Source organism: Equus caballus, chromosome 19, assembly GCF_041296265.1.
Source record: "Equus caballus isolate H_3958 breed thoroughbred chromosome 19, TB-T2T, whole genome shotgun sequence".
NCBI lineage: Eukaryota > Metazoa > Chordata > Mammalia > Perissodactyla > Equidae > Equus > Equus caballus.
Genome location: NC_091702.1, coordinates 36,343,505 through 36,368,803, shown reverse-complemented (window position 1 = coordinate 36,368,803; position 25,299 = coordinate 36,343,505). Strand labels below are relative to the sequence as shown.

Here is a 25,299-nt window from a genome sequence, read left to right as displayed (position 1 = left end):
AAGTCTGACTTTAGATAGGTCGTGCTTGTACTCAAATATTGCTAATCCACTAACTACAGGTGATAGACAAGGAGTACCAGTAGTGAGTTATGAAGAGTATTCATTTGTATTTATTTATTTATTCATTTTTTCTTTATATCTAAATATCTTATTTTAAAAAGTATTTTTATAAAAGTTGAACAAGTAGCGTAATGAACTCCACCCACAAACCCTTCACCCAGATTCATCAACGCCCAACACTTTGCCGTACTTGTGCTCACTCTCTCTCTAATAATAAACAGAATACATAGAGATGTTTGTTATTGCAGTTAAACCATTTGAAAGTAGCAGAAACTTCCCCTCCATATACGTCAGTTTGCATATCCTAAGAATGCCTAATTTTTCAATACCTTTATCACGCCTAAGAAGTTTAACATGGGTGCAGTACTATCTAATATACATGCGTGCTCACGTTTCACCAGCAGTCACAACAATGTCCTTTTATCTGTTGTTGTTGATGTCCATCCAGAATCCAACCAGAGATCACACATGGAAGTGACATGTCTTTTTAGTCTCTTTTAATTTAGAACAGGTCCCTAGCCTATTTTTGTCTTTCATGAAACTGACTTTTTTTTTTTAAGAATTCAGGCCAAGTGTCTTATAAAACGTTCAACAATCTGCCTTTGTCTAATGATTACATTCAGATTAAACAAGTTTCGTGGGGATATCACATGCTTAATACTGTATCTTTCCCACTGCATCACATCAGGAAACTCACAACATCAGTTCGGCCCAGTTTGGTGATGCCAAGTTTGATGACTTGACTAAGGTGGTGTCCACCATATTTCTCCACTGTAAAAGCGCCTCTTCCCTTTTAAATCAATAAACCATCTGTGAGATAATACTTTGAGACTCTGCTAATCTTCTGCTCATCAAGAACCTTTCACCCAATGGTTTTACCATCCAGAGATGACCCTACTTGAATTGATTATTGCATTGGTGGTTGCAAAATGGTGAGAGTCTTCATTATTAATGAATGGAAATAAATGGATCCTGCATAGCATAATAACAATTTATTTATTAAGTATTCATTTCCATTTTGAGGTAGGGGAACAGGACTAATTGCAAAGTCCTCTGCTATTAAAAACATCAGGAACCTGAAGATCAAATCAACATTGTTAAAAGGGAATTCTTGTTCAAGCTGTTAAGAAAAACAAACAATCAAAGGGAATTGTCTAGTTAATTAAGAACCAGTCTTTCCTCTAAGACGTTTACATCCTAGAATTAGAGCCAATACCCAGTGTCAGACTCAAAATATGCATGAGCCTGATCGAATCAGCAACAACCTCCGGAATCTTTGATGTGGCCAAGCAATCTCACTGACACAGCACAGAAGGGGGATCTGAAGAGCCAAGATTTGTATGTGACTGCTCAAAACAGACCTGAGAAAGAAACCAAATAATCAGCGAGAAAACCTGATGGTAGAAATACTAAACCCTTGATTTTTAAATCGTGTTTCACAAGCTCAACAATTTCCTCCAGACTCCAGGTGTAACACCAAGGGACTGCCAGCTCCTACCCAAGCCTGGGCTTTGTTTTGTGATTCATTAGAAAACAAAAGCTTGCCCTGATAGCTTAGGAATATAAAACTATTTCATCTTAAGGAAACCTAGAAGGTTACAACCCAAAACAGTACATTTTTTTGCATACAATTTTGATTTTCTTTTCAATGGTATTACTTAAGCATTAAGAACGCAGCATGAATTTCATTTCATTTTTATTTTCTTTTATGGTCAGTTAAGTTCTTTATTCCTTTATGTCTAATATCAGTAAGAAAAACAACAGTTGGCGATAACAAAAGGGATTAAAAAAAGCTATACTATCTATAAACAACAAAATTAAGGATCTGTTTTTTGTTTATCTATCATCTTTCTATCTTTGATGAGGCTAAGTATATAATCAACGGATTTTTTTGTTTGTGATCATTTAAATTAAATTTTCCTCCCAAAGCTATCCTAACACAAACAGGCTAGTGGTGAAGTCTCTGGAGTGAGACTGTAGGGCTTTGAAATCTGGATCTGCCACTCGCCAGTTCTGTGACCTTAGGCAAATTACCTAAACTCTCTGGGTCTCAGTTCATCTTGCAGTTGTAAAGATTAAACAAGTTCATACATGTCAAGTACTGCTCACATCATAAGTATTCAATAAATGTTAACTACACAATTATTACCTTGACCATAGCCTCAAAATAAATGCTTTGGCTGACATACAATTGACTATATAATTTCTAAAAATATTTTGACTCAAAGTAAAACTCACTGCTGGGGGCTTCAGTTATGAGGCTCTTGTACTTCTTAACACATGTGATGACGCTATGAATTAATTGTGAAGAACATAACTCTAGATCAGAGGTTCTCAAACTTTAGCCTGTATAGAACCACCTGGAGCGCTTGTTAAAACACAGATCACTGGACCCCACCCAGAGTTTCAGATTCCTTAGATCTTGGGTGTGGCCCAAGAACTTATATTTCTAACAAGTTCCCAGGTAATGCTGATGGGGCTGGTCTGAGGATTACACTTAGAGAATCACTGCTCTAAGTAGATTTCTAACACAATGAACATTCAAAAGAGTAAGTGTGTGAATGTGTGTATGTGTGTGTGTGAACAGAAGTGAATTTATAAACTTTTATCTTAAAAGCAATCTACGTCATGTTACATGGTTAATGATGCCACGAAAATACCAACAGACAATCCAAATAATGGGTAAGAGAGATCTGGCTAAAAATAAAGATGGAAACAGTAGCATTGCTGCTTAATATAATCCCCCATGCTATATAATATGAGCACCTGCATCACACTGATTCAGTTAACGTCAGGCTGAGAAAGGCAGCATTCAGTAGTGGGAATTATAGAAAATATGGCCTATTTTGTCTAATAGAAATGTCACTTTATTGAATGAGACCCAATATGTTGGAAGAGAAAAAAAATGCTTTTGTTCATGTTGAGTTGTGCACTCTCCTTCCCATTCATTTAGGTGAAGGACATGCCGTTCCAGTCATCTATCTGACCAAATGCATTCTCCTCCATGAAGACGTTACTGATAACCCAGCTGATCTGATAACTGAGTCTTCTTTGTCTAATTCTCTAGGATAGCAATGCTCAGAGGAGAACTCTCCTGTTGGTTTGTGTGAATGGCTCTTCTCCTACGCTGCTCTGGGAAACAGTTTGTGCCAAGTAGCATGCAGTCTAAAGAAGGCATGAGGTTTACAGTCTACTGTATACATTACCTTCACATCTGCCTAGTGATACAAAATATACCATGTTCTTTGAGATTCTCTGTAAAATCATGACTTAAAAACAAAAACAATTCCCTTCTCTAAGATGCTTATTATCTAATGGCTGAGAGAAATACAACTCAACTTTTCTAATGTGCAAAACCAGGGTAAAACCTGAGTCTCCTTATTATCTTAGAAGATTCATTGACCCCACAGGTCAAGGGCAGTGGAACGGTGCCTCCAAAAGCCACCTTGGGAGCAAACACCGTAGCATTCAAAATTGAGACAATATTTTTACTATTCGAAGTAGAATAGTAGCTTTATTCTAATCTTTATAAAATATAAATAATATTGATAATGTACTCTTAAAGTAGCCCCTTACGATTAAAATAAAAGTCATTTTGAATGAGAATGGCTACACAGTAACATGAAAAAATACATATATTACCCATCTATCCATTGATAAAATAAGAACTATAAGTATAACCACAAGAATATTAATTATTTGACAGTAAAATAGACATCTGGTATGCCTTTTTTGTGTGTGTGCGCTGAGGAAGATTGGTCCTGAGCTAACATTTGTTGCCAATCTTCCTCTATTTTGTATGTGGGTTACCATCACAATACAGCTGATGAGTGGTGTAGGTTTGTGCCCAGGATCTGAACTGACAAACCTGGGCCACTGAAGCGGAGCTCGGGGAACTTAATATACCATGGAGCTGGCCCGTGGTATGTCTTTCTTAAAGCAGCAGAAGCCTCTGGTGAAAAGGAAATCCTACCTGGAACCCCGTTATTTAAAAGAGATAAACACAGAGCTGCTCAGGTTCAAGTACAAGCAGGGGAAGCCTAGGGTTCCACTCACTGGGTCCTCCCCATTGCCTTCAGCAATGTCCCCTGAAGCACTTCTACAAAAGATAGTTTGAAAATTATTGTTGCAGATTTTCTAGGCAAGCGATAGATGGAGAAACAGGAGCCACCTTGTCAGTCAGTCCACATACATAGTTTAGTAAACACTATAGCAAGCTGCCTTTTCTGCACTCTGTGTGTGCCTGTGTGTATGTAAATAGAGGGTACCATCCAAGTGAAATATCTATAAAGATATCCACAAAATCATCTAGGATCATGGAAACTTTCCCAGGAATGCTTTGCACAATACAATTAACACAAAATAATATAAGTACCACAAGTTTTAAAAGGCAGAGAAAAAAATAGTTTGGTCTTCCAGTAAGGAAATATTAATTTGGGGGAAGGGGAGAGAAGAACAATAATTGTTTGAACCTATGAATTAAATAGACTGACTAAAATAATTTTTGGTCCCCACTGTAGCATGCAGTAGAAAATAGACCATGCCAGGTATTTTTGCTATTGATTTTGTTTTAAAATCTCAAGTAAAATAGTTTTCTTATTTTGCGTTATGATAATACAGGGCCGATGAGTCGGGGCCTAATAAATTTCAGAAGCCACTTTCTCACGTTATTCAACAACTCAATAGAAATAAACAGAAACAAAGGTTTGAATACTTAGAAATTCGATGTTAACTTATATATTGGCTTATCATCCTCAAACTTTTTCTCCTTGCATCTTTTCGTGACCTGCTAAAATGTTACCAAAATTGAAAACCTAAGAAAGTGTTCACTTCCCATGTCAAGAATTTCACGTCAGGTAGTCAGAGTTATAAAGCAAAGGGTCATGCCATCGAAGTGGATAAGGGGTGAGAAATTCCTTTAAACATTTGTGGCTCTGATTCTATGTGCTAAGCAGCATCAATCAGGACTTGCAGATAAACGATGTTTCGGAAAGTATGAATAGATTATAGATGGTAAGCATAGCAAAGGTAACTCAGGCTCACGAGTTAGACCTATTAGAGCTGGAAGGGGAATTTAAGCAGCTAATCCAACACTTTCATTTCAAGGTAATAAAATTCCCCCAAAGAGGTTATTTAGCTATCTGGGGTAATAATTCAGGGAGGGGGCTGAAATAGAACTAAAACCTGAACACCTTATACTGTGAAACATCTTCTCCAAAGCAATATCTCATACATCATTTCAACTGTTCTTTTTAAGAACCTATGAAATAAGTGGAAAGTTACTCGTGTCCCACCTTCCAGATGAGGAAACTTTATAGGAAAAAGGAACACAGGCGCTGTCAGAGGATTTCCAGTCTCACTGGTGGGACAAGATCAACAAGTTAGACACGGAGCAGAGTCCATCCTCAAGCCAGCTCAGAATGCTACACGGACACACTGGTGCAAACAAGTGCTACAGTAACGTCAGGACAGGTGGAGACGCTTAGAGTCACAGACACTGGAGACAGGAAGAATCTTTGCTGGCATCTATTACGATCCCATGATTGTACCAAAAGGAAACAAAGGACCAGAAAGCTGAAGTGATTTGCTAATGGTCAAAGAGCCAAGTGATAAGGATGCAACAAGAAGACTTGAATCAATGTTTCGTAGTCCCAGTCCTCCTGTTCAAAACTCACCGTCAAGTAACAGAAGACAGTATTGGCATTTTTCTCCAATAAACCTATAAGTATGTTAATGTCAGAAGAGAACTCTGAAAACTTAGAAAGATTGACCCCAAAAAAGTGATACTTATTACCTATCCAGTGCGACCACAGAATTCTTTTTAGTGAACACGGAGGTGGACGCATAAGTAAGGACAGTAGAGAAACAATAAACTGGGCATTTTGCCCTGGTTCTGCCATAATTCAGTAGCGTGACCGGGGCAAATCCCTTTTTCTTTCTAAGCTTGTTTTTTTCCAACAGCAAAATGAGGGGTTTAGACTTAATCTTTATGTTTTCTTCTAGTTTAAAAGTTCTGTTATTCTAACAAGGTCGCATAAATGTAACCTATGTAACATTATAAGGAGCTTAAAATTTTCTGTTGGTGGTGATGATATTTTTTTCACTTATAGCCACTTACTGGAACCAGATTAACCTGTTTCTATTTAGTGTAAGTGTTTCTTTGATAGTTGAAAATACAGAAGATACAGATCAGATACTAACAAGATATAATTTGAAATACCCGTTTCAAAAAATGGTCACCAATAACAACTTTATAGAGGAAGCTGCATTCGGTTACATTGTTTTGAGAGTCACTAGCTGATTAATGGAAATGGAAAAAGATAAGTGAGAGTGACAACATCCTAGCAAGCAGGCAGGAGGGGAAAAGACAAAACACACGTCATGTCTTATCTCAATGGCTAAGAATGAAAAAGATGAGGGGGAAATTATCTAAAACGGTAGGAATCATATCTTCTAACAATAAAAGATGCATTAGCTCACTAATAATCATCCTAAATCTGTTCATCATTTTCTCTTGGTTGAAACTGTTGTCCCAACACACTCTGGGCAATATGTTATGTGCCAGTAGCATTACTAGTCAGTTACCTAGTCTAGTATACACAGCCTGGGACACAACTCCTTCCGAGAACATGGGAAAAGAAAATCATGGCTCCGTCTGCATGCCACTGTCAACAGAGAAGTGCCTCAGTCTAGAAAAGCACTTTCATAAATATTATCTCACTGGATTCTCCCAGCAATCCTGGAAAGTAGTAGGTAATATTATTCGTATTTTACAAAAGAGGATGCTAAAGTTCAAAGAAAAAGAGACTTTTCCAAGTCACTCAAGTAGTGATGAGAAGAACCGGAATTTGGGACTCAAATGTTTCACTCCAAAGCTCTAGCTCTTGTACTTTCCATGACACTAGGCTGGAAATGTAGAAGGGGAAAGGTCTTGCCTTCAAGCATCAAAGGGAGATTATCTAGACCTATTAGATTACCACAGAATAGGTCATGGCTGTGACTACAGTTAAAAGCTAAGCCCCCATCCTCTCTTTTGCCTTCTCCTTTCTCATTTAGCAGTTTTCATTCACTTTTCCATAAACATTTATCAAATATTTAGGACACATTGATATGAAGGACAGGAATCATTAAAAGAAAGAAAGGATAGGATGGGAGGGAGGAAGGAAGGAAGAAAGGAAGGAAGGAAAGAAGGAAGGAAGGAAGGAAAGGGAAGATGGATGGATGGAAGGAAGGAAAATCAGTGGTTCTCTGCCCTCCAAGTGCTTACAATTGCATTAAAGAGGTTCGGTAATGCAAAAATAACCATATCGTAGGGCTCAAAACAGACAGGTCAATATTAAAGTATATGAAACACAAGATGCTAGAGGACACACACAGACACACAGACACACACACACACACACACACACACATACACGAGAGAGAGAGAGAGAGAGAGAGAGAGAGAGTAGCTAAATAGAAAACTCAGAGAGAGCTGCATGGATGCACTAAGAATTAAGAAGATCTCGGATGGAGAAAAAAAATTTAAGATATTTACCATATGAGCATAAAGATATAGGAGGAATGCTGCAATGTGCACTAACACTTGGCAAATGCAAGTGTTCTTTTAAGTAAAAATAGAGGAAGATCAGACTCAAAGGGTCAGCTGTGGTCAGATTACGCAGGTATGCAAACCCTAGGCAGAGAAGGAGCTTGGCTGGCATCCAGAGTACAGATATCTAAAGGACAAACACGGTCCCCATGACGAAGGAGAGAGTGGGCAGGGTAATTGTATCTTGGGACTTAGTGTTGATGTGGGAACAAACACATGGTGTGAATCACATATATTCTAGGCAGCGCACAATTTACATTAACAACACTCCCAGCAGGAATTCCTATTTTTATGAAAAAGGTTACCATTGATAAAAAGTGAGTACGGGACCATATCAGAAAGCTACTGATCTCACCTTAATTGGGAGTGAATGTGAATCCACAAGATGACAAACATTTCTGCCTTTGACCTCAGAAATACAAACTAACAGACTGCTTTGAAAAGACTGTCATTTCCCTAGGTAGAGGCTGAAGAAAACCTAAAGGAGGCAAGGAATGATCGGTCTCCAGCCTCGCTATTCTTATCACAACTTAAAAATCCTTTCTCCAGCTCAGAATTCTGCTCATACCTCACTTCAGCCTTTCCCGAGAAATGTTTCCTTTTTCATAGAATTTTCAGAGTCAAGCGATAATTAAATGACTACTATTTACCTAGCAATACTACCTCGTCTATATTAAAGAACCAGACAAATAACAGAGGAAGAAAGAAAACCTGAGTCGGTCACTACTCCCTTCCCTTCCTTCCTCTCCCCTGTTCCAGTGTGAACTTTTTTCTTTATGATCTATTCCACTTAAACCAGGTCTAGAGGCTTTGTCCCATCTGTGGCTCAAACTCAAAGTGGAAACCGGGCCCCCATCTGGATTTAAATTGAAAGGATGTAAAGTAGTGAGGTGTTTGACCAAGTCATGGCACCTCTCAGGTTTTAGTGTCCTCCTATGAAATAGAGGAATAATAATAGAAACCACACAGGGACATTTTGAAAACCAGGCGGGATAAGGTTCCAATCTGGGAAACATGTGTCCAGTAGAATGCAAAGTATACAGTAGGTCTTCTATACATGTTGGCTAGTATGCTCTATAAACGAGAGGATTACAGGACGTCCTAGGTGAGTTCTAGGAGACCCTACAACTATGAAATGAAAAGTCTTGGTCTCAGGGTGAGGCTACATCTTGGTGGCCAAAGACAGGTCCCATAAGAAAGAAAAGGCTGGGGTTTTGAAGGGAAGCTGAGCCTCCTCTCAGGACAGAAGCACCTCAGATGGCCATGAAAGGGAAACTTCTGACTTAATCTCGCTCCCAGATTTACCAAATCTGAACCTTTCGGAGCAAGGCTTAGTAATTTGCCTTTAACAAGCCCTTCATCCCTCGCCCAGTTCTTTCGCACACTAAATCTGAAATCTGCTGGTCTAGGATTTGGTTGCCTGGTACTAATGCAAGCGCTAACAATAACTGGAACAATTTAATTAAAATCCCACAACTCTGAATGCATTTAAGGAGAATTCTTTACTAATATATTCTAACCCAATTCCCAGGAACAGGGAAAACACTTTTCTCTTGTTCAACAGTTCTGTGTTCTCACAGAACAAACACAACCTACTTCACTTCTCCTCATTTGTAGAAACGGCAACAATGTTTACCACCTCGAAGGGGTGCTGTGAGTTTCCACTTATTGGTGTTTATAAAGTCTTCTGAGCGATCTGATAAATCAATTATAAGTTGGCATTATTCATAGCACCCTGTTGGAGCTTAATACATATTCAATTAAAAAACAATGACAACAATACAGCAATAACCACAAATTAGCATTAATTATAGCAATGTATTATTCTCACCCTACCGCCACAATGTTATCTAGGCAGAGCTGTTTACGTCTGGAGACTGTACAGTCTCTCTCATTAATGAGGGGGAATCTTTGCTCAGTGATATCAAAATTTCCTCTAGTAAAGTTCACATCACACTTGCCTCAAAGTTCTGATTTTTCAAAGGATCATTCTACTTGTCAAACACTAGGACAGGAAGCAAATACTTCTCCCCTGAAAAAAGTCAGGATCCTGCAAAGCATCCTGGACTCGTCCATTTCCTGTAGCCCTCTTGTTCCAAATTGCTCTGGACCCCAGCTCCCCTTCACCATGGTCATGGCCATAGCTCCAGCTCAAGCCCTTTTCTGCCTCACTAGACTCCTGCAGTCGACCCCAAGCCATTCTACCATCACCAATTCGGACCAGTCAAGTCCTGATCTATGGTAGAAATCCATCTACATAGAGATCAGGTAATTTTATTCTCCTTCATAAAGTTCTTTATTGTTCCCTAATGGTAACTAATACAGCCTCAGATTGAGAAAATCCCAAAACTGACATCAAAACTACTAAAGAGAAGTAATTCATTTACTTGAATTGAGGGAGTGGCTGTAAGTCATTCAGGGGAATTTTTACCAGACACAGACAGCAGAAAGAGAGAAAGATACTCGGGCAGAAGGAACAGCTTAAGCAAAGGGTTATAAGCTGTATGCCTCTCTATCTGCGTAGTCCATGTTCAGTTTTCTCCAGGGGGCAACAATCTGGTAGCTGGGCAAGCTGTCCATCCACTGATCAAGAAAGAGTGCCTCCATTCCCTCCGCCTGCCTTCCTTGCCTTGCCATCTCAGGAACAAGGGCACATCTTACTGTTCTAGGCTTTGCTGACTCCAGTCTCCCACTCTGCAGGAGCCTTTGACATGCATAGTTGAGGTTGAGGAATCTGTGCCTAGTGGGTTTGAGGTTTCATCAAGAGAAAAAGAAGGAACTTATGCGATTTCACTGAGTAACTATTTTCACTACAAAAAATTCCCATATTTATTTTTCCTCTTTTTTGAAATGGCCCTAAGGAAACACATGCCAGACTGCCATGAACAGGGGCTGTACTTTCCAAACAGTAACGAGGACTAAAAATAGAAAAGCTTGATTTGCTCAAGATGTATATAACTTCCTCTCCCATTTCCTTTCCCCACCACCCTGAGTCAGTGCACAGAAGTGGTACATGGTAAACCGTTAGCATGTTTACAACAGCATCAAAAGGGTGATAAGCCTATCCATAGTATGTGCTCCATAGATGTTTCCAGAGAATTCCTACTGCCTAGTCAAAGAATGAATCAATCAATCCACAAATATCAACCAAGTATCCATCAATGAGATAAAGACTATGGGTGATGTAAGAATGTGAGTTGTGATTTAGCCTTCAGATAGTTTCTAAAAGGGGAACAAACAAGAGGAGAATACAAATAATTCAGGCCTATGAGTCCAAAAACCTCCACTTAGGGTTGGGGCCAGCTCTCCACTAAGTGCGTCACTTTGGGAATTCACTTAAAAAATCTGAGTATCTCATTTCCACATCACAAGAAAGATGGGCTGGATTATGATCCATTCAAATCTGAGGCTCTACAACGTGTGATATTAAGTGATTTCTACAGGTATCCCCCATGTCATATTTGATTCTGGCTTTATGATATATAGTTTGGAGGTATATGATATAATTACATCAGTCCACAAAAAGGCATATATTAAGGAGCAGAGAAATAAAACATAATTAACTGATTTACTCATTAACCAATTCATTGTAGCCTTTACTGTGAACCAGACACTACTGCATACTCTATACTCTTTATCTTAATCGTTAAAATAACTATCTAAGTTATCATTCCTATTTTGCATGTGAAGATGGATAATGCAACCAGTAAGAAATAGGGCAGGGCTTCCTGGCACTAAACCCTAGGCTCATGTCACCACAGCACACCACCCAGTCAACAGAGTCAGGATGCAGAGAAGGGAGAGATCGGGATGAGCTGGTGGTATCAGAGGTTATGAGGAAGAAAGTGGGATCTGAGTTAGGCTTTTTAAAATGGGAAGGAGGGGCCAGCCCCATGGCCTAGTTGTTAAGTTTGGTGCACTCCATTTTGGTGGGCCAGGTTTGGTTCCCAGGCATGGACCTACACCACTCATCAGCAGCCATTCTGTGGCAGTGACCCACATATAAAATAGAGGAAGACTAGCACAGATGTTAGCTCAGGGTGAATCTTCCCCAGCAAAATTAATTAATTAACTAATTAAATAAAAATAAAAATGGAAAGGATTTCTGATCAGCTGAGAGAGGAGGATGCTTCAGGCAGTAGGAAAGACACAAGGAAAATTAACTCAGCATGGGAAGCTGCCAATGAGGACATCAGCCTCACAAGAGCAAAGACTGTAAAGAACATAGTGAGAGATAAGGTGTGCTTTAAAGGAAGAGGTAGGTCGTGAAGAACTCTGAAAATCAACCAAGAGAGAAAACCTAATGTGGCAGGCAATAAAAGCCATAGGAAGAAAACAGTATTTTTTGAAGACTAATTGGTTAGGGATATGCAGCTGGAATGGAAAAAAAAAAAAAAAAAAACAGAATCAAAGTAATGAGTCTATTGTGATATGGAGAAAGAATGAGCTAGAACAATGAACGGGAAAATGAAGAGATTAAAACAAACTTGAGAGTCATTTTTAAACCAAAAAATGTCTAATGTTGGTGATAGATATATTTAAAAAGTCATATCAACAATGACCACAGAGTTTAGAATTTGGAAGAATGGAAAATATGGTGGTACCTCTAACAGAATGGAAGCCTTGGGGAGGACGATGAGCAGACTTTGGGACATGTTCAATGCGAAGAGACTGACAGTTTTCCCTGTGGAAAGATCCTATGGCTAAATGGCACAGCAGGTGTCAAAGAAAAGCACAGTGCCAAGAGTCATAACGAGTTCAAAACATTAAATAAATAGAGATGGAAGGCGACTTCTACTGAGAGAAAACAGAAGGTCAAAAGGGAGTATACTGAGTGAACACCTAAATTTAAGTTCAGGAAAAAGGAAGAAGGGGGATCTGGTAAAGAAGAGAGAAAAGGAATACTTGCAGATACAGCAGAGGAACCAAGGAAGTTCTGTGTAGTGAACATTGAAGGAGGAAGCAAGGAAGCTCAAATCATCAAGAGTCTTACCTGCCTGAAAGAGGCAGAAGAAGATGTCGGAAAAACAACAGTCATCGGGGCATCAGAGGAGGTGGCAAACACACACAAGAGCCATTTCAGTAGAGTTGAAATGAGCTAAGTTCATGTTAGGACTGTGGCTTAAATCCCAGTTCACAGAGAGAAACATGGTGGGGCAGGGAGGGGAGGGGAAGGAAAAGAGTCTCGTTCACTGAATCTGTAACTATGAAAATACTTCTCTGTAGTTGCCATGGCCCAAAAGTGGTTTCTATCCCCACTGGGTCAGAAGAGAATTACTAAAGTGACACTGCATGATTCTCAATGAGCTAAAAGGAAATGAAAACCATCTTCTAAGCACATTTCAACTTACAAAATGGCCTGATGTGAAATGGTGATAAAAATGATGAAATCTCCTGAATGTGCACCATGAAATACTCCTCTGGTTGTCATATTTTGTATTCAATTGTTTGACCATCTCTTCATGGAATACCTGAGTCTGAGCCAGCCAGGTACTCTAGGAAGTTCAGAGACAGGTCTTCCAAAGTCAGGACCCTTACTCTGACATGCACATGCTGTAGTAAGCTATGGCTTGAATCCATAAAGCTCTGTTCAAGGGAAAGTTCATCATTCTCTTTCCAATACACACAATACCATCAAATATACCATTTAAAGACCATGTAATTATTTATTGCTCTAAATATGGAGGTGATATAATTTCTAATAGAAAGAAAGCTCAAGGATGTCGAAATAATATTACAAAACAATTATTTTGAAGGTAAATCCTTTACTTACTTACTGATGTAGAATGTGCTACCAAATGGGTAATTTCCATCTGATCGTCACAAAAACCCAGAAGACAGGAGAAATAGGATTATCATACTAGTTCTATCACTGAAGAAACTGAGATTTGGCTCTTCGGGATGATTTGCCCCAATTCACCTATCATCTTGATGTATCATCTACAGTTCAAGACAGAAGGTGGTTACAGGACAGGCACAGACTCCTTTAAGCGCTAAAGGGAATGAGACAAACTTAGGGAAAGAAGAGAATTTCTGAATTCCTCCTATGTCTCTCTCTCTCTTTATCTTTTTTTGGGGGAGTGGGAGGTTCTGATAAACCAAATCCTTTACTTCCACAAATAACAGTAAAATTATATTTCTTATAATGTGACTCTTCTCTGTCTTGTGTTACCCCCAGCCTCCTTTTAAAAAAGTGCCACAGCAACATTTTTCCTACCAGGTACCACCAATTTTACTTGTTTTTGATAGTAATAAAAATTGGCATCTTCACTAAAGTTTATTGGTAAAATAAATATTAAAATAAACAAAAGTTATAGAAAGAATTCCGTTTTAAAGGTCTATAAACAGCTTTCCGCTATTTTAATACCAAAGTACATTCTTCCAATCTGTAAAGATACAGACAATTAAAATAAAAAAAAAAGAAGCCAAAGACAACATTGTAATAGAGAATTCTACAACAGAACTCTCAAGAGCAAGAGTTTCCAAATAATGAGAATACTTGGAGAGAAACATGACAATTGGTGCTTTGTGTCCTTCCTTGAAAAAGAATATAAAGGAAGAATAACAATAAAACAGTGATGACAAAAGAGAGAGAAATGGACAAGCATGACTCAGAAGACTGTAGAGTTTGATCCTTGCCTGGGACACTTCATACCATGAAAACCTGGAATATTACTTAACCTCTCTGAGCCTCAGTCCCTTAGCTAGCACAAGATAGAGAATTATCCCCATCCTTTCGTTTTCATAAGTTATTCAAAGGCTAAAGTGAGATAAAGTAAATGAAAGTCTTCTGTTAAAAAAAAAAAATCTCAATGTCAATTTTGGAATTTACGGGGCAGGAGCCTTGGACAGGTCAAACCCACAAAAGCTAATAATAAAACACTGCCAATAATAGCTTAACCCCTCCAGGGTTGGTATAAGTATTATATGCAATAATATATTTTGTTATCTAGTAGGAAGTTCGTAAATACTTGACTTTTGAATGGATCAAGCACATTCACCCATGTACAGAAAATCTCCCAAAAACATTAGGGTTTCAAAAATAAAAAATGAGTTAATGCCCTGGGTTTTGGTCTTGGCATCCTCTATTCGCTCTTTTACCCCTTCTTTCAGATCAAATTGTTTTGTGCTCATGTTGAGTGGATTATGTAAATTACAAAGGAACTGAAGGATTTGTGAGCCCAACAGGGCTTCCTTCCCAAATCCATGGATAAGAAGAACATGGTACAATCTGTGAGGGGATTGTCAGAGAATATGCCAGAGGCTGCGATGGAAGATGTGCTTATTTCCACTAAAGAATTAGAGACAAAACTATCTCGGTGGCCCCTGGCCACCAGCCATGAACACATATTGTTGATGACTTTGGCTGCTTTTTTAGAATTTAAAATGATCTGCCTTCCCTCATTTGTAAGAGAATTGATACTGAGCCAAGAGGCTTAAAAGTCCCCCAAATACATTTTCGTTTTGTTTTTGTCCATTTAAAAATAAATCACTGCTTCGATGACGCTTGCTGTGAGATCTAAACAAGTTGCCTTGACTCTTTGGGCCTTAATTTTTTTTTTTATTTGTTAAATTATATCTGGGCTGTTCTTATTTGTGAAGATCAAATAAGGTCATATAAAGGATTTTACAATTTGCAAATCACTATGAAGTTATAAAGAGGTGATATTTTATTACCAAGGTCTTGAATTTTACAGCTGTAAGAGATGGAAAAGATTATTTAATTCAATCATTCATTTTGCAAAGGAAGTTTGTGGGAATATTTCTTTAGCAAAAAGACTTAAAATTCCCAACCATATAAGAGCAAGGGATGGGACCATTGGTGAACCTTGGGGAGGTGTGGCACAAACCAAAGGACAGTGATAACTTTGCCAGAACTCAGCACAGAGACTAGCTAAGAAGAGCCCAGCGGTATTAGCATCACCAGTAAAGATTTACTAAACCTTAGCGTATGCCAGGTACATACAATTTTCTCTATGTGCATTATCTCTTTGAAACCTCACAACAACCCAAGGAGGTCAGTAAAATAATTATGACCATTTACAGATGAGCAAACTAGGGCATGGAAAGGTTAAAAGAATATGGCCATAGTCACACAGCTAGTGAGTGGGGAGCCAGGTGTGAACCCAGACAGCCTGGGTCGAGCACCTACAGTGTCAGCCATCACACTACGTTGTCCCTGAAGCTTTACTGGCTTGGATGATGCAACCAGGGAGAGTTTTTCTGTGGTGGAGCCCTCAAAGGCAGGAGAATGACCTTGAGGGAAATAGCAAAAAGTAGCAATACCTGAGCTGACTTTAAGCTGCCACAACACAAAGGGTGAGGGGGTTGGAGAAGCCACTTAGGAAAGGATGGTTGGGGTATAGAATGTCAAAACAGCAGTAAAATCACTAAATGAGTTCATCCTTTCTAATAAAAAGTGTTTTGCTACATTCCCTGACACTCCTGGTGACATGGTCACTCCCGGTCACATAGTTATTAACAGGCATGGATGGGGAAAGAGTGAAGGAAGAAACTGAAAAGGCTGGAGAACCCAACCAGCGAGCATCTCACAGAAGGGCTGGCCACAGCCTGCTGTTGTGCTCCCTTGGTATAAACATGGGGCATGTGAAATGGGGCCTTTGCTACCTGCTTATGGATCCTTACAACTGATATGTAGCCTTGAGGGCTGGGGTAAATCTTGCTAGTCTGCTCTCAGTCTGCATACTAAGGGAAACCCTTAGGCTGGCCTGCCTCCCCTTATTACAAACATAGGCTGAAGGCTGGATGCAGATACTATCCTATAGCTATCCTATAACCTGCTATTTAAAGGACTGTACGTTCCTGATCTAGATAAAAGATAAAATTTGCAGTACAATCTGGGTAGGTCTATCAGAACGGCAGATCCAGAGCCACTCCAACCACATTTCCCCCCCAAATAAAGGGGGATATAAGTCAAGAGCAGACCATCACCAAAAAAATTAAAAATAAAGAAAGTAGGGCCAGCCCTGGTGGCCTAGTGGTTAAGTTCGGCATGCTCTGCTTCAGCGGCCTGGGTCTGCTTTCAGGCACAGGACTACACTGCTCTGTTAGCAGCCATCCTGTGCTGGTGGTCCACATACTGAAAAACAGAGGAAGACTGGCATGGATGTTAGCTCAGGACAAATCTTCCTCAGCAAAAAAATAAAATAAAGGAAGCAAGCAATAGGGATTCTTCTATATGGTAGAATTATTTAAAAATAACACCAATATGAAGGATGGAGCAAAAATCCAAAATCATAAAATAGGAGCTCCACAAGGAAGAAAAGGGCAAATGAAAAATTAAAATGCTTTTTCCCAAAAACACAAAAAAATCCCCCTTAGCTAAATAAAAACTTGATTCCTCATATCACACAGATGCACTGAATGCTGAGTAGAAATATTGGGGTGAGTGTGAGGGGACCTGTATCTAGACATAGACGTAGTGTAAGATTGCTGACTCCCACAAATAAAGCTGAGAGCTCAAACCAGAAAAATCTACTCCATTGGAAAAACAATCAGACTGGCATCAGATTTCTCATCTGCAACACTAAATACTAAATGATACTATGGAAATCTTTGTTGAATATTGAGGTAAAAAGATTTGAGCCCTAGAATTCTACTTGCAGTCAAACTTTTACTTAACTATAAAGGCAAAAATAAGCCATTTTCAGATATATGAGGACTCAGGAAATGCATCATCCACGTAGCCTTTCCAAAAAGAATTACTTGATAAAGTACTGTGTCAGAAAAGAAAAGAATCAGGATGATGAATTCAAGCAAAGAAAAAAATAGCAAACAAGAAGCAGTGCAACAAACAAGTAAAAGTTATAGTTTATTAATAATGTGGTGGTACAATGTAATGTGAGAAATGATTCTTACAAAACAATTGTTAGAAAGCTTAAAATATTACCACACATACTCCGAACTGTTTTAATAACACTTTGATGAAGCAGAGAGGAAAAGAATACTCAAATTTCATATGGGGTGGGGTATATATGCATATCTTAATTTTTCCTTGATAAACATGTTTGAAAATATTTCATCTATATTTTGATTTATTTACATTACTAGAAAAAATATGCACGTTTTAGACATAGAAAAAATAAACATATTTCAGCTTTGAAGAAACCACTAGGATTCTTGACGGGAGACACAAAATGGGATAAAAACTTCCACTGACTCAGAGAGAACCAACTACAGTTTCACTTAACTTTGAGCAAAGGAAATTTTCTGAAATATGCAAATATTGTAAATTACTCCCTATAAAGAAACTCAGGAGCCAAAGCAAACCTAACCTCATTGGTTATCCCAACATAGAGCAGAACTGACCACAACCAATTTCCCATAAGACTTTTCTTGTCCAGCGATTAACTCATCACTCACTGCCGAGAGCATGAGTGTGAGATCATTTCAAGGTGGTGGCGGCCGTGGCAATTGCGTCGATGAGGGTGAACGAGTGTGTGTGCACATGTACTCCACTACTGAGCCCAGGGAAGAGGTTTATCTCTTTCAATAGAAGCTTAAAAACTAAGTGAGAGGAAACTATGACATTCCATGAAAAAGGTTCAAACTGCTAAATGAAACACTGGAATGCTCCCTATCAGCTCTAGGCCTGCTACTTTCAAAGAAGTTTTTGTAAGTCTAGACACCCAAAATATCTCTCTTTTCTCATTTGAATACCTAATCAGGATGATTCAGAGCGAAAGACAAACAGGAAAACTTTGACATTCGCTTCTAGAAAGTCACATTGACCAGAGCCAGCAACATGCCTAAGAAGCCACCAGCCTGCTAAACATGCACTGACCTACATACACAGACCGTAAACGGAGAAGGCAATCGCGAAGCGAGCTGCTGCGGCCGCTGCTGTTGCCAGGCTCATAAACAACCCTACAGATCAACTTGGGCTTGCTAACCCAAGGCCCAACGGAACAAGAAGGACCAGGAAGAAATAAGCATCTCAATCACTCCTTGGGTATATATCCGTGGATGAAGATATTCTTGTATTCTCGCTGCACAGAAACGACAGGCACTTCAGAGTGGATGAAAGCTTTGCTGACCGTTTTGGTTTTCCTCTGGCAACACTGCACATTACTTCTACTCTTTACTTTTAGAGCCCCGATCTCCTCTTTTACCCAGGCTTTTCTTTCCTCACCCACTACCAGGCAGCAGAAGGGATGACCTCGATGAGAGTCTGTGTCCAAACCATATAAAGCAAGTCCTGCTGCCTATTTCTGTGAGTTCACGAGTGGATGTGGCCATGACTGTGGGCCTGAGTCCTGCATGTCTACAAGTAAAATTCTGTCATTCCACCCCTGTAACCATGATGGTACTAGACTAAGGGTCGAAAGACACAGATTCCAGTGCCAGTTCTGCTAAAACTACAGTAGATTTTATAATTATTATTGATAAATAAAATGCACAAAATGGGTAAGTGGATAAATAACTATAATCCACCATTCACCATACACATATATGAGCTTTGAATGTTTTCACAAGAACAGAAATGAGTCAGCCTACAAACTTTTGGAGACTGATTTTAAGACAAGACCATAAATGAGTTTGGAGGTTTCTCTCCTTGTTTCTGTTTTCAGCTAACTCTGGGCATTTCCCCTGAAGTTCAGTGCATACTGTTCAACTGTTCTCGCTCTCTCCTCAGCAACGTCACCTCTTTCTGTAGTTTTACTGATCAACTCATGGTGGTAGACACCACCTCTCTCTCCCGCCCTGACAGTTCCTGTGAATGCGCATCATTTTGTAAGAGGGTAGGAAGAAAATCACTGTGAGGAAATCACAAAGGGACAAATTTCATTTCAATAAGAGAAGGAAGTCTTTAACATCTGGAGTAACCAGTAAAGTACAAAATGGTCTGTTTTCTGAGGTGGAAGGGTTGGAGTTACAGTAGCAAATGAGACCATCCTGCCTGAATGAGTGGAAAAGGAGAGAGGGAAAGTGGCAGCATACAATCACTGGATAGTCGTCAAGTAAAAGCAAGCCACAGGACTGGGGCACAGTGACAGAAGCAGAGTTAGGAGATATCATCGGGCGGTCATGAAGAAAAGGCGAGCAAAGATGGCATGAAAAGAGGAAGCTAAATATCAGGCACCTGAACTCAAAGCCATGAGGAGTGAGCAGATAAGTCTCTGTGGAGCTCAAGGAAGTCTACCAGACAACTCAGAGCTATTTGCATGGGGTTTCCCACAAGTGCAACATATTTTTCCCTTCTGGTGTGTTAACAGCACCACTTGGCATCCCAACAACAAATCTGGAGATGTCACCCTTCTACTTAAAATAATAACAAACACCTGCAACACATTGTCAATGGTTTCAGAATAAAGGGCAAATTCCACAGCCCTTCTGGAAAGGCACGCCTATCACATCTACTTTATGCTTTCCTTTCTCTATTATTACTTTATTGCTGAAAAGTTTATTTCCCCACCTGAAAATTAACGTCCTACCCAGTGATCCAAAGTTCAGTTCTATTGATCTCCAGTCATAGTACATTTATCCCCCCCCCACCCTCCACCACAACATAGAACTTAGACTGCGCTTCAGATTACAGCATGATGACTAAGGCAAAATTTACCATGAAACATCTTCACTTAAAAGCTGAGTATATATGCATCTCCCAAACTTGACTTGGAGGTACTACATCTGATCCATCTCCTTATCCTTCAACATTGCCTCACCTATTATAGTCACTATATTATAAATATTTTGTTATATTGACAAAAATCAGCAGATTCAAACAAAAGAAAGGGACTTGAGTTATGATCTCTAATTTCCTTGCAAACCTGAAATTCTATGAGACATTCTTCCCCTTTGAAACCACGCAATGCTATATATTTTCCCATTAGCTGGAAAAATAGGAAGAAATCACCAACAATAGCATCGGATCAGAACCAAGCTAACAGTCCCCAGGTTGAGACTCAGGGCACTAGACCCAGGATGCCAAATTCTAAGACTATAATCCCTAGCATATGTGCCTGACTTATAGAAAGTATTCAATTTATAATGAAGAACAAAGGAATGAATGAAGTGACTGCTCAGTGGTCACTCCAAACCTCGCAGGCACCGAAGTCAAACTGATCCCGACAGAAAAAAAAAAAAAAAGACAAAGCCCTCATTTGTTTTCGAAGATTCATTTTTTCCCCATAAAAATGAGATTCTCAAAATAAGAATTCCTGACAGTAAGTATTTATCTGCCTTTTGTAAAGAAAAAAAAGTGTATCGCATATATCAAAAATTCAGAAAGCCAAGCAAAACTCCTGGGCTTTCCAAATCAAAGCATGTAACGCCCTTGTCTGAACCACAGCCCTACAAGCTGATACAGAAGTAAAGCAAAGGCACGTGCACAGGCCATTTGGTTCAGTGAGAAGAAGGACAAATCCAGGAGTTGAGATTTCTCATATTCAGTAAGAGTTCTCTCAGCAACTACAGGATCCCTACCTTGTTGGGTCTCATTTTCCCCATTTGCAAAGACCGAAAATTAATTCATTTCGCAACTGCTTGAAAAGGCTATAACTAGATGCCTGGCGCCAGGGCTGGACGGAATAATCTGTAAGGTCCCTTCCAGCCCTGAAAATCTTATAATTCTCATAGTCACACTTAGGAGACGTTCTTTTGGCTATGACCTGAAAGTTTGGCTGGAAACATAAACAGACTTCTCCGTAAAAACACACATTTACCAGCTATAATTTGGACTTGGCAACATGAGGTTTCACCATGGCTGAGAGGAAAAAGTGCAAAATTTTCTCCATGATTGTATTACTTTGGGTTCCTTTATAGCTCATATCTAAAAGTGGTACGAATATGGCCAGAGCGGGGCCAAGCCCCTAGCACATCACATCCCTGCCACCCCAGGGAAAGGCATGCCTGTTTTCTTTTGAACTTGCCAACAATCTTCCATATATTCGAGAATAACATGCCTCTCCTACCAGATTTGTCCTTTTCCATTTGGCAAACTCTATTTCGTTTTTTATCCTTCTGTTTTGCAGAGAACGTAAGCCAACATGGCAACAGACTTTTTGTTTATTTCCTTCCTTTTCAAAAACAAAGCCATGGTTTCAGGAAAGCTATGAGGACAAGGTCCACACAGAAAAAGTCTTTTTGTAATTTTATGAAAGCCCCATGTTTGAATTTTTCTTAATGAAATCCTTTGGCAAAGGCTTATTATTATTCTTGCTGTTGTTATTTTTATATAGTAATAATTATAACATCGAACTATCTGTATAGCTATGATAGTTTAGCAATTTCAAATCCATCTGTATTTCATTGAATTGTGAGAGGTAGATATAGTTGCTTTATTTTTGATTACGAGGAAACTGGGACTTACTGTGACCTGCTCAGGATCACATAACCAGAATTATTCCTCAACTAGTATTCAAACACAAGTCTTCTGTCACAAGATCAAACAAATTTTTTGGAATTAAAGATTTTAAATGCAACAAAACAGTTTCCATAACAAGCCAAGTAAGCAAATAGACCGAGTGAAGGTTTTAATTGTGTAAATTAAATAATATGCAAAGAACCACCCCCCAAAAAATGAGTAAACATATATAAAAGGCAAACTTTAAACTTTTTTTCAGTGTTAAGAAAAAATGACTAAAAATAAGGAAAATCAATCATATTACTTTTATTTGCTAAGGGATCTATCTGTTGCATAAAATAAACTTTGTAAAAGTCCTGTCCACTACCGACACCTGATCTTTGATTTTACAAGCTTACCACAAGATAAAATGTAGGAAATTTGTGACATATACGTCTAAGACATAAAATTTTCAATCACCTTATAAGATCTAGTCTCCAAACTGAATTGGAGCTCACTGGTTATAACTACAACTTACTAATTTCAACTGATCAATTACATAAAACGCTTCTTGTATTCCTTAAGGTCTAGTATATGAAAACATACTCGGTAAGAAATCCACACGGCTGATTCCTTCCTCTCCCGCTCCACTGCTTTTCTTAGGGGTCACCTTCTCTGTGAGGTCTTCTTGACCATGCCAGCCCCATGTAGGCCATATCCCCTTCCCTTTTCCCCGAGCCAGGGCAGTGGTCTCATTCTAAGGTACTTTGTAATGTATATATATATATATATATATATATATATATATATATATATTCTGTTTACTTCCACTAGTTTTACTAACATATAAGTTTCATGAGAGCAGAACCCAGTCTGGCTTTTTGCTACAGAATTCCTAGTGCTATAAGGGTACACACACAGGCACACAGAATAGTGTTGAATGAATGAATGAATGAATGAATCATTTCTTCCTTTGTCTCTGCCAAGCTGAAATTCAGGAGAAAGAAAGCCAGAGACAATGGACTGAACTATTTCAGCAGTTATTTCCTATGGCTATTCCTCTTTACAACGTATTATATAGAGAAATTTTAAACATATATAAACATACACCAAATAAAAGAATAAACCTCCATGCACCGAACAATTATCAACTAATAATCTTTTTTCACCTATTTTCTCACTCAGCAGCTCCCTACGCTTATTATTTTCAAGCAAATACCAGACACCATTCCATTTCATCCACAAATATTTATGATGTTTCTCTAAAAGATAAGGACTATTTTTTTTCTCAACATATCTATAGTAACATTTTCACTCCAATAACAATAATTCTATGACTTTGTTATCTAGTGTTCCTTCCTGACATGAATGGCATTTAGCTGCCTAAATGGTATCAGCTGGTCACCAGCGCCCCAACAGGATCACAGGCTGAGAACTACTTCTTTTTTGTTTTTAGAGGAAGATTAGCCCTAAGCTAACATCTGCCGCTAATCCTCCTCTTTATGCTGAGGAAGACTGGCCCTGAGCTAACATCCGTGCCCATCTTGCTCTACTTTATATGTGGGACGCCTACCACAGCATGGCTTGCCAAGCAGTGCCATGTCTGCACTTGGGATCCAAACCAGCCAACCGCAGACCACCAAAGCGGAACATGGGAACTTAACCGCTGCGCCACCAGGAAGGCCCCTGAGAACTGCTTCTATCATTGCTTCTGACCTCAGCCCTGACCTACTTTGCAGTCAACACTCTCAGGAGCACAATAGTTGTATGTAACCATACACACTATAATATGCTTCCTTGACCTCACCCAGAAGAGCAAACCCTAAGGATGTCTGTTGTTGTTTTTGCTAGAAAGATGTTGGTTACAAATTAGGACCTACAGTGACCAACCAGAGCCTGAAAATATCAACCCTACTAATGTAGAACTCAATGTTTGTGGATAGAGAAAAAAGGCAATAAGAAAGCATGGTTGTGTGTCCCCAGGACAACCAAAAAATGTGGACTTCTCAAATGGTATTCCTAAAAAATGGATTTCAATTTCAAAAAAATTAGTAGGTACAAGGATTTCTAGGGCTTCAGAGTGCAAGCCAGCAGAACTTTGAGAAGCTTGGGTTGGGCATTTTGCATTAAAGAACCTTAGTTCTTTGTGAGTTGTAAAGCTTTCTTTAGGCTCTGGATAAATGTTTATCCACTACAGAAATAACAGCAGAATTCATGAGCTCCCTCTCATGGCTTATAAACATGACTTCAACCACAGGGCTTACCTGTGCCCTGAAAGCACCTTCATCGAGGGGTGGTGGAGGAGGGAAGTTTCCAGAGCCAGATGGAAGAACACCGGGATCTTCTAGAGGTGGAGGTGGGGGTGGGAGAAAATCACCTACAGAGAGGAAATACACACATGCAGTTAATATGGATGCAATGTTACAGCACTCCTAAAAAATACAGATTTCCTGGCATTTTAGTGCTTTGTAATTGGCTTCAACAATTTTTTGTCTAGCACAGCAGTCATTCCCTATCTTAGTTCTGCTCAGTTTAATTAGTCGCATTAACTTTCAGAAAAATGAAGACCAGATTTTATTTAGAAGTGACATAAAATAGTCTAGAGGGATTGGATACATTTAGCTAGACAAGGGAAGTGCCTGGGGTGGTGGATTAAATGAAATATAAAGACTTGGTGCTTGCCTTCAGTAAAGTTGCAATCAACTTGAGGAGGAATAAACTGTGTACACAAGTAAGGATAGTACAAGACACGATTTATTAAGATGGACAAACAAACTCTTCTGAAAGTAAGGATAAAGGAAAGCTCATGTCCAGGTGGAGGAACAAGGAAGGCCTTATTAAAGCACTTAAATGGCCCCCGAACATTATGATGTAGACAGTAAGTCTACTGTAGGCAGAAAAACAGGGGAATAAAAGCATACAGAATAAAGAACAACTTACAATATAGCATAATATAGGAATGTATAATAACACTAATGGGTTATAAAAGTTAGAGCAGTGATGAAAATCACCTTTTAAGTGTGTCGCGTATCTAGCAAAGAGTTTGAATTTTATCATGTGTGCAGTGGGGATCCACCAAGCATTTCTGAGAAGGGAACACTTAGATGCCATATGATTTACTAAAGACTGATCTAAAAGTACATGCAGGACAGATTAGGAGAAACTGGAGTAAGAAACATCTGGTTTGGAAATATATATACAATCCAGGCAGGAAGTAATGAGGGTTTAGGATATCAAGAACCCCAGGCATCGCTGACCATCAAGAGCAGCACCACTGAAGTTAGAGTTGTTGGGAGAGCACACCTCGTCCCTGAGACCTGAGGTGTAGACATTTATCCAAGAG

The 25,299-nt window shown here is 39.1% G+C and overlaps 1 protein-coding gene across 14 annotated transcripts in view; it reads right to left on the bottom strand.

Moving 5' to 3' along the window:
* Window positions 1–25,299, bottom strand: part of LPP (LIM domain containing preferred translocation partner in lipoma) — a 637,546-nt gene that overhangs the window by 324,717 nt on the left and 287,530 nt on the right. For all 14 annotated transcript variants that reach the window (XM_023623171.2, XM_023623168.2, XM_023623172.2 and 11 more), the window contains one exon: window positions 24,221–24,333. In XM_023623171.2, coding sequence (XP_023478939.1) covers window positions 24,221–24,333 — 113 coding nt within the window. The remainder of the gene's footprint in view (window positions 1–24,220; window positions 24,334–25,299) is intronic.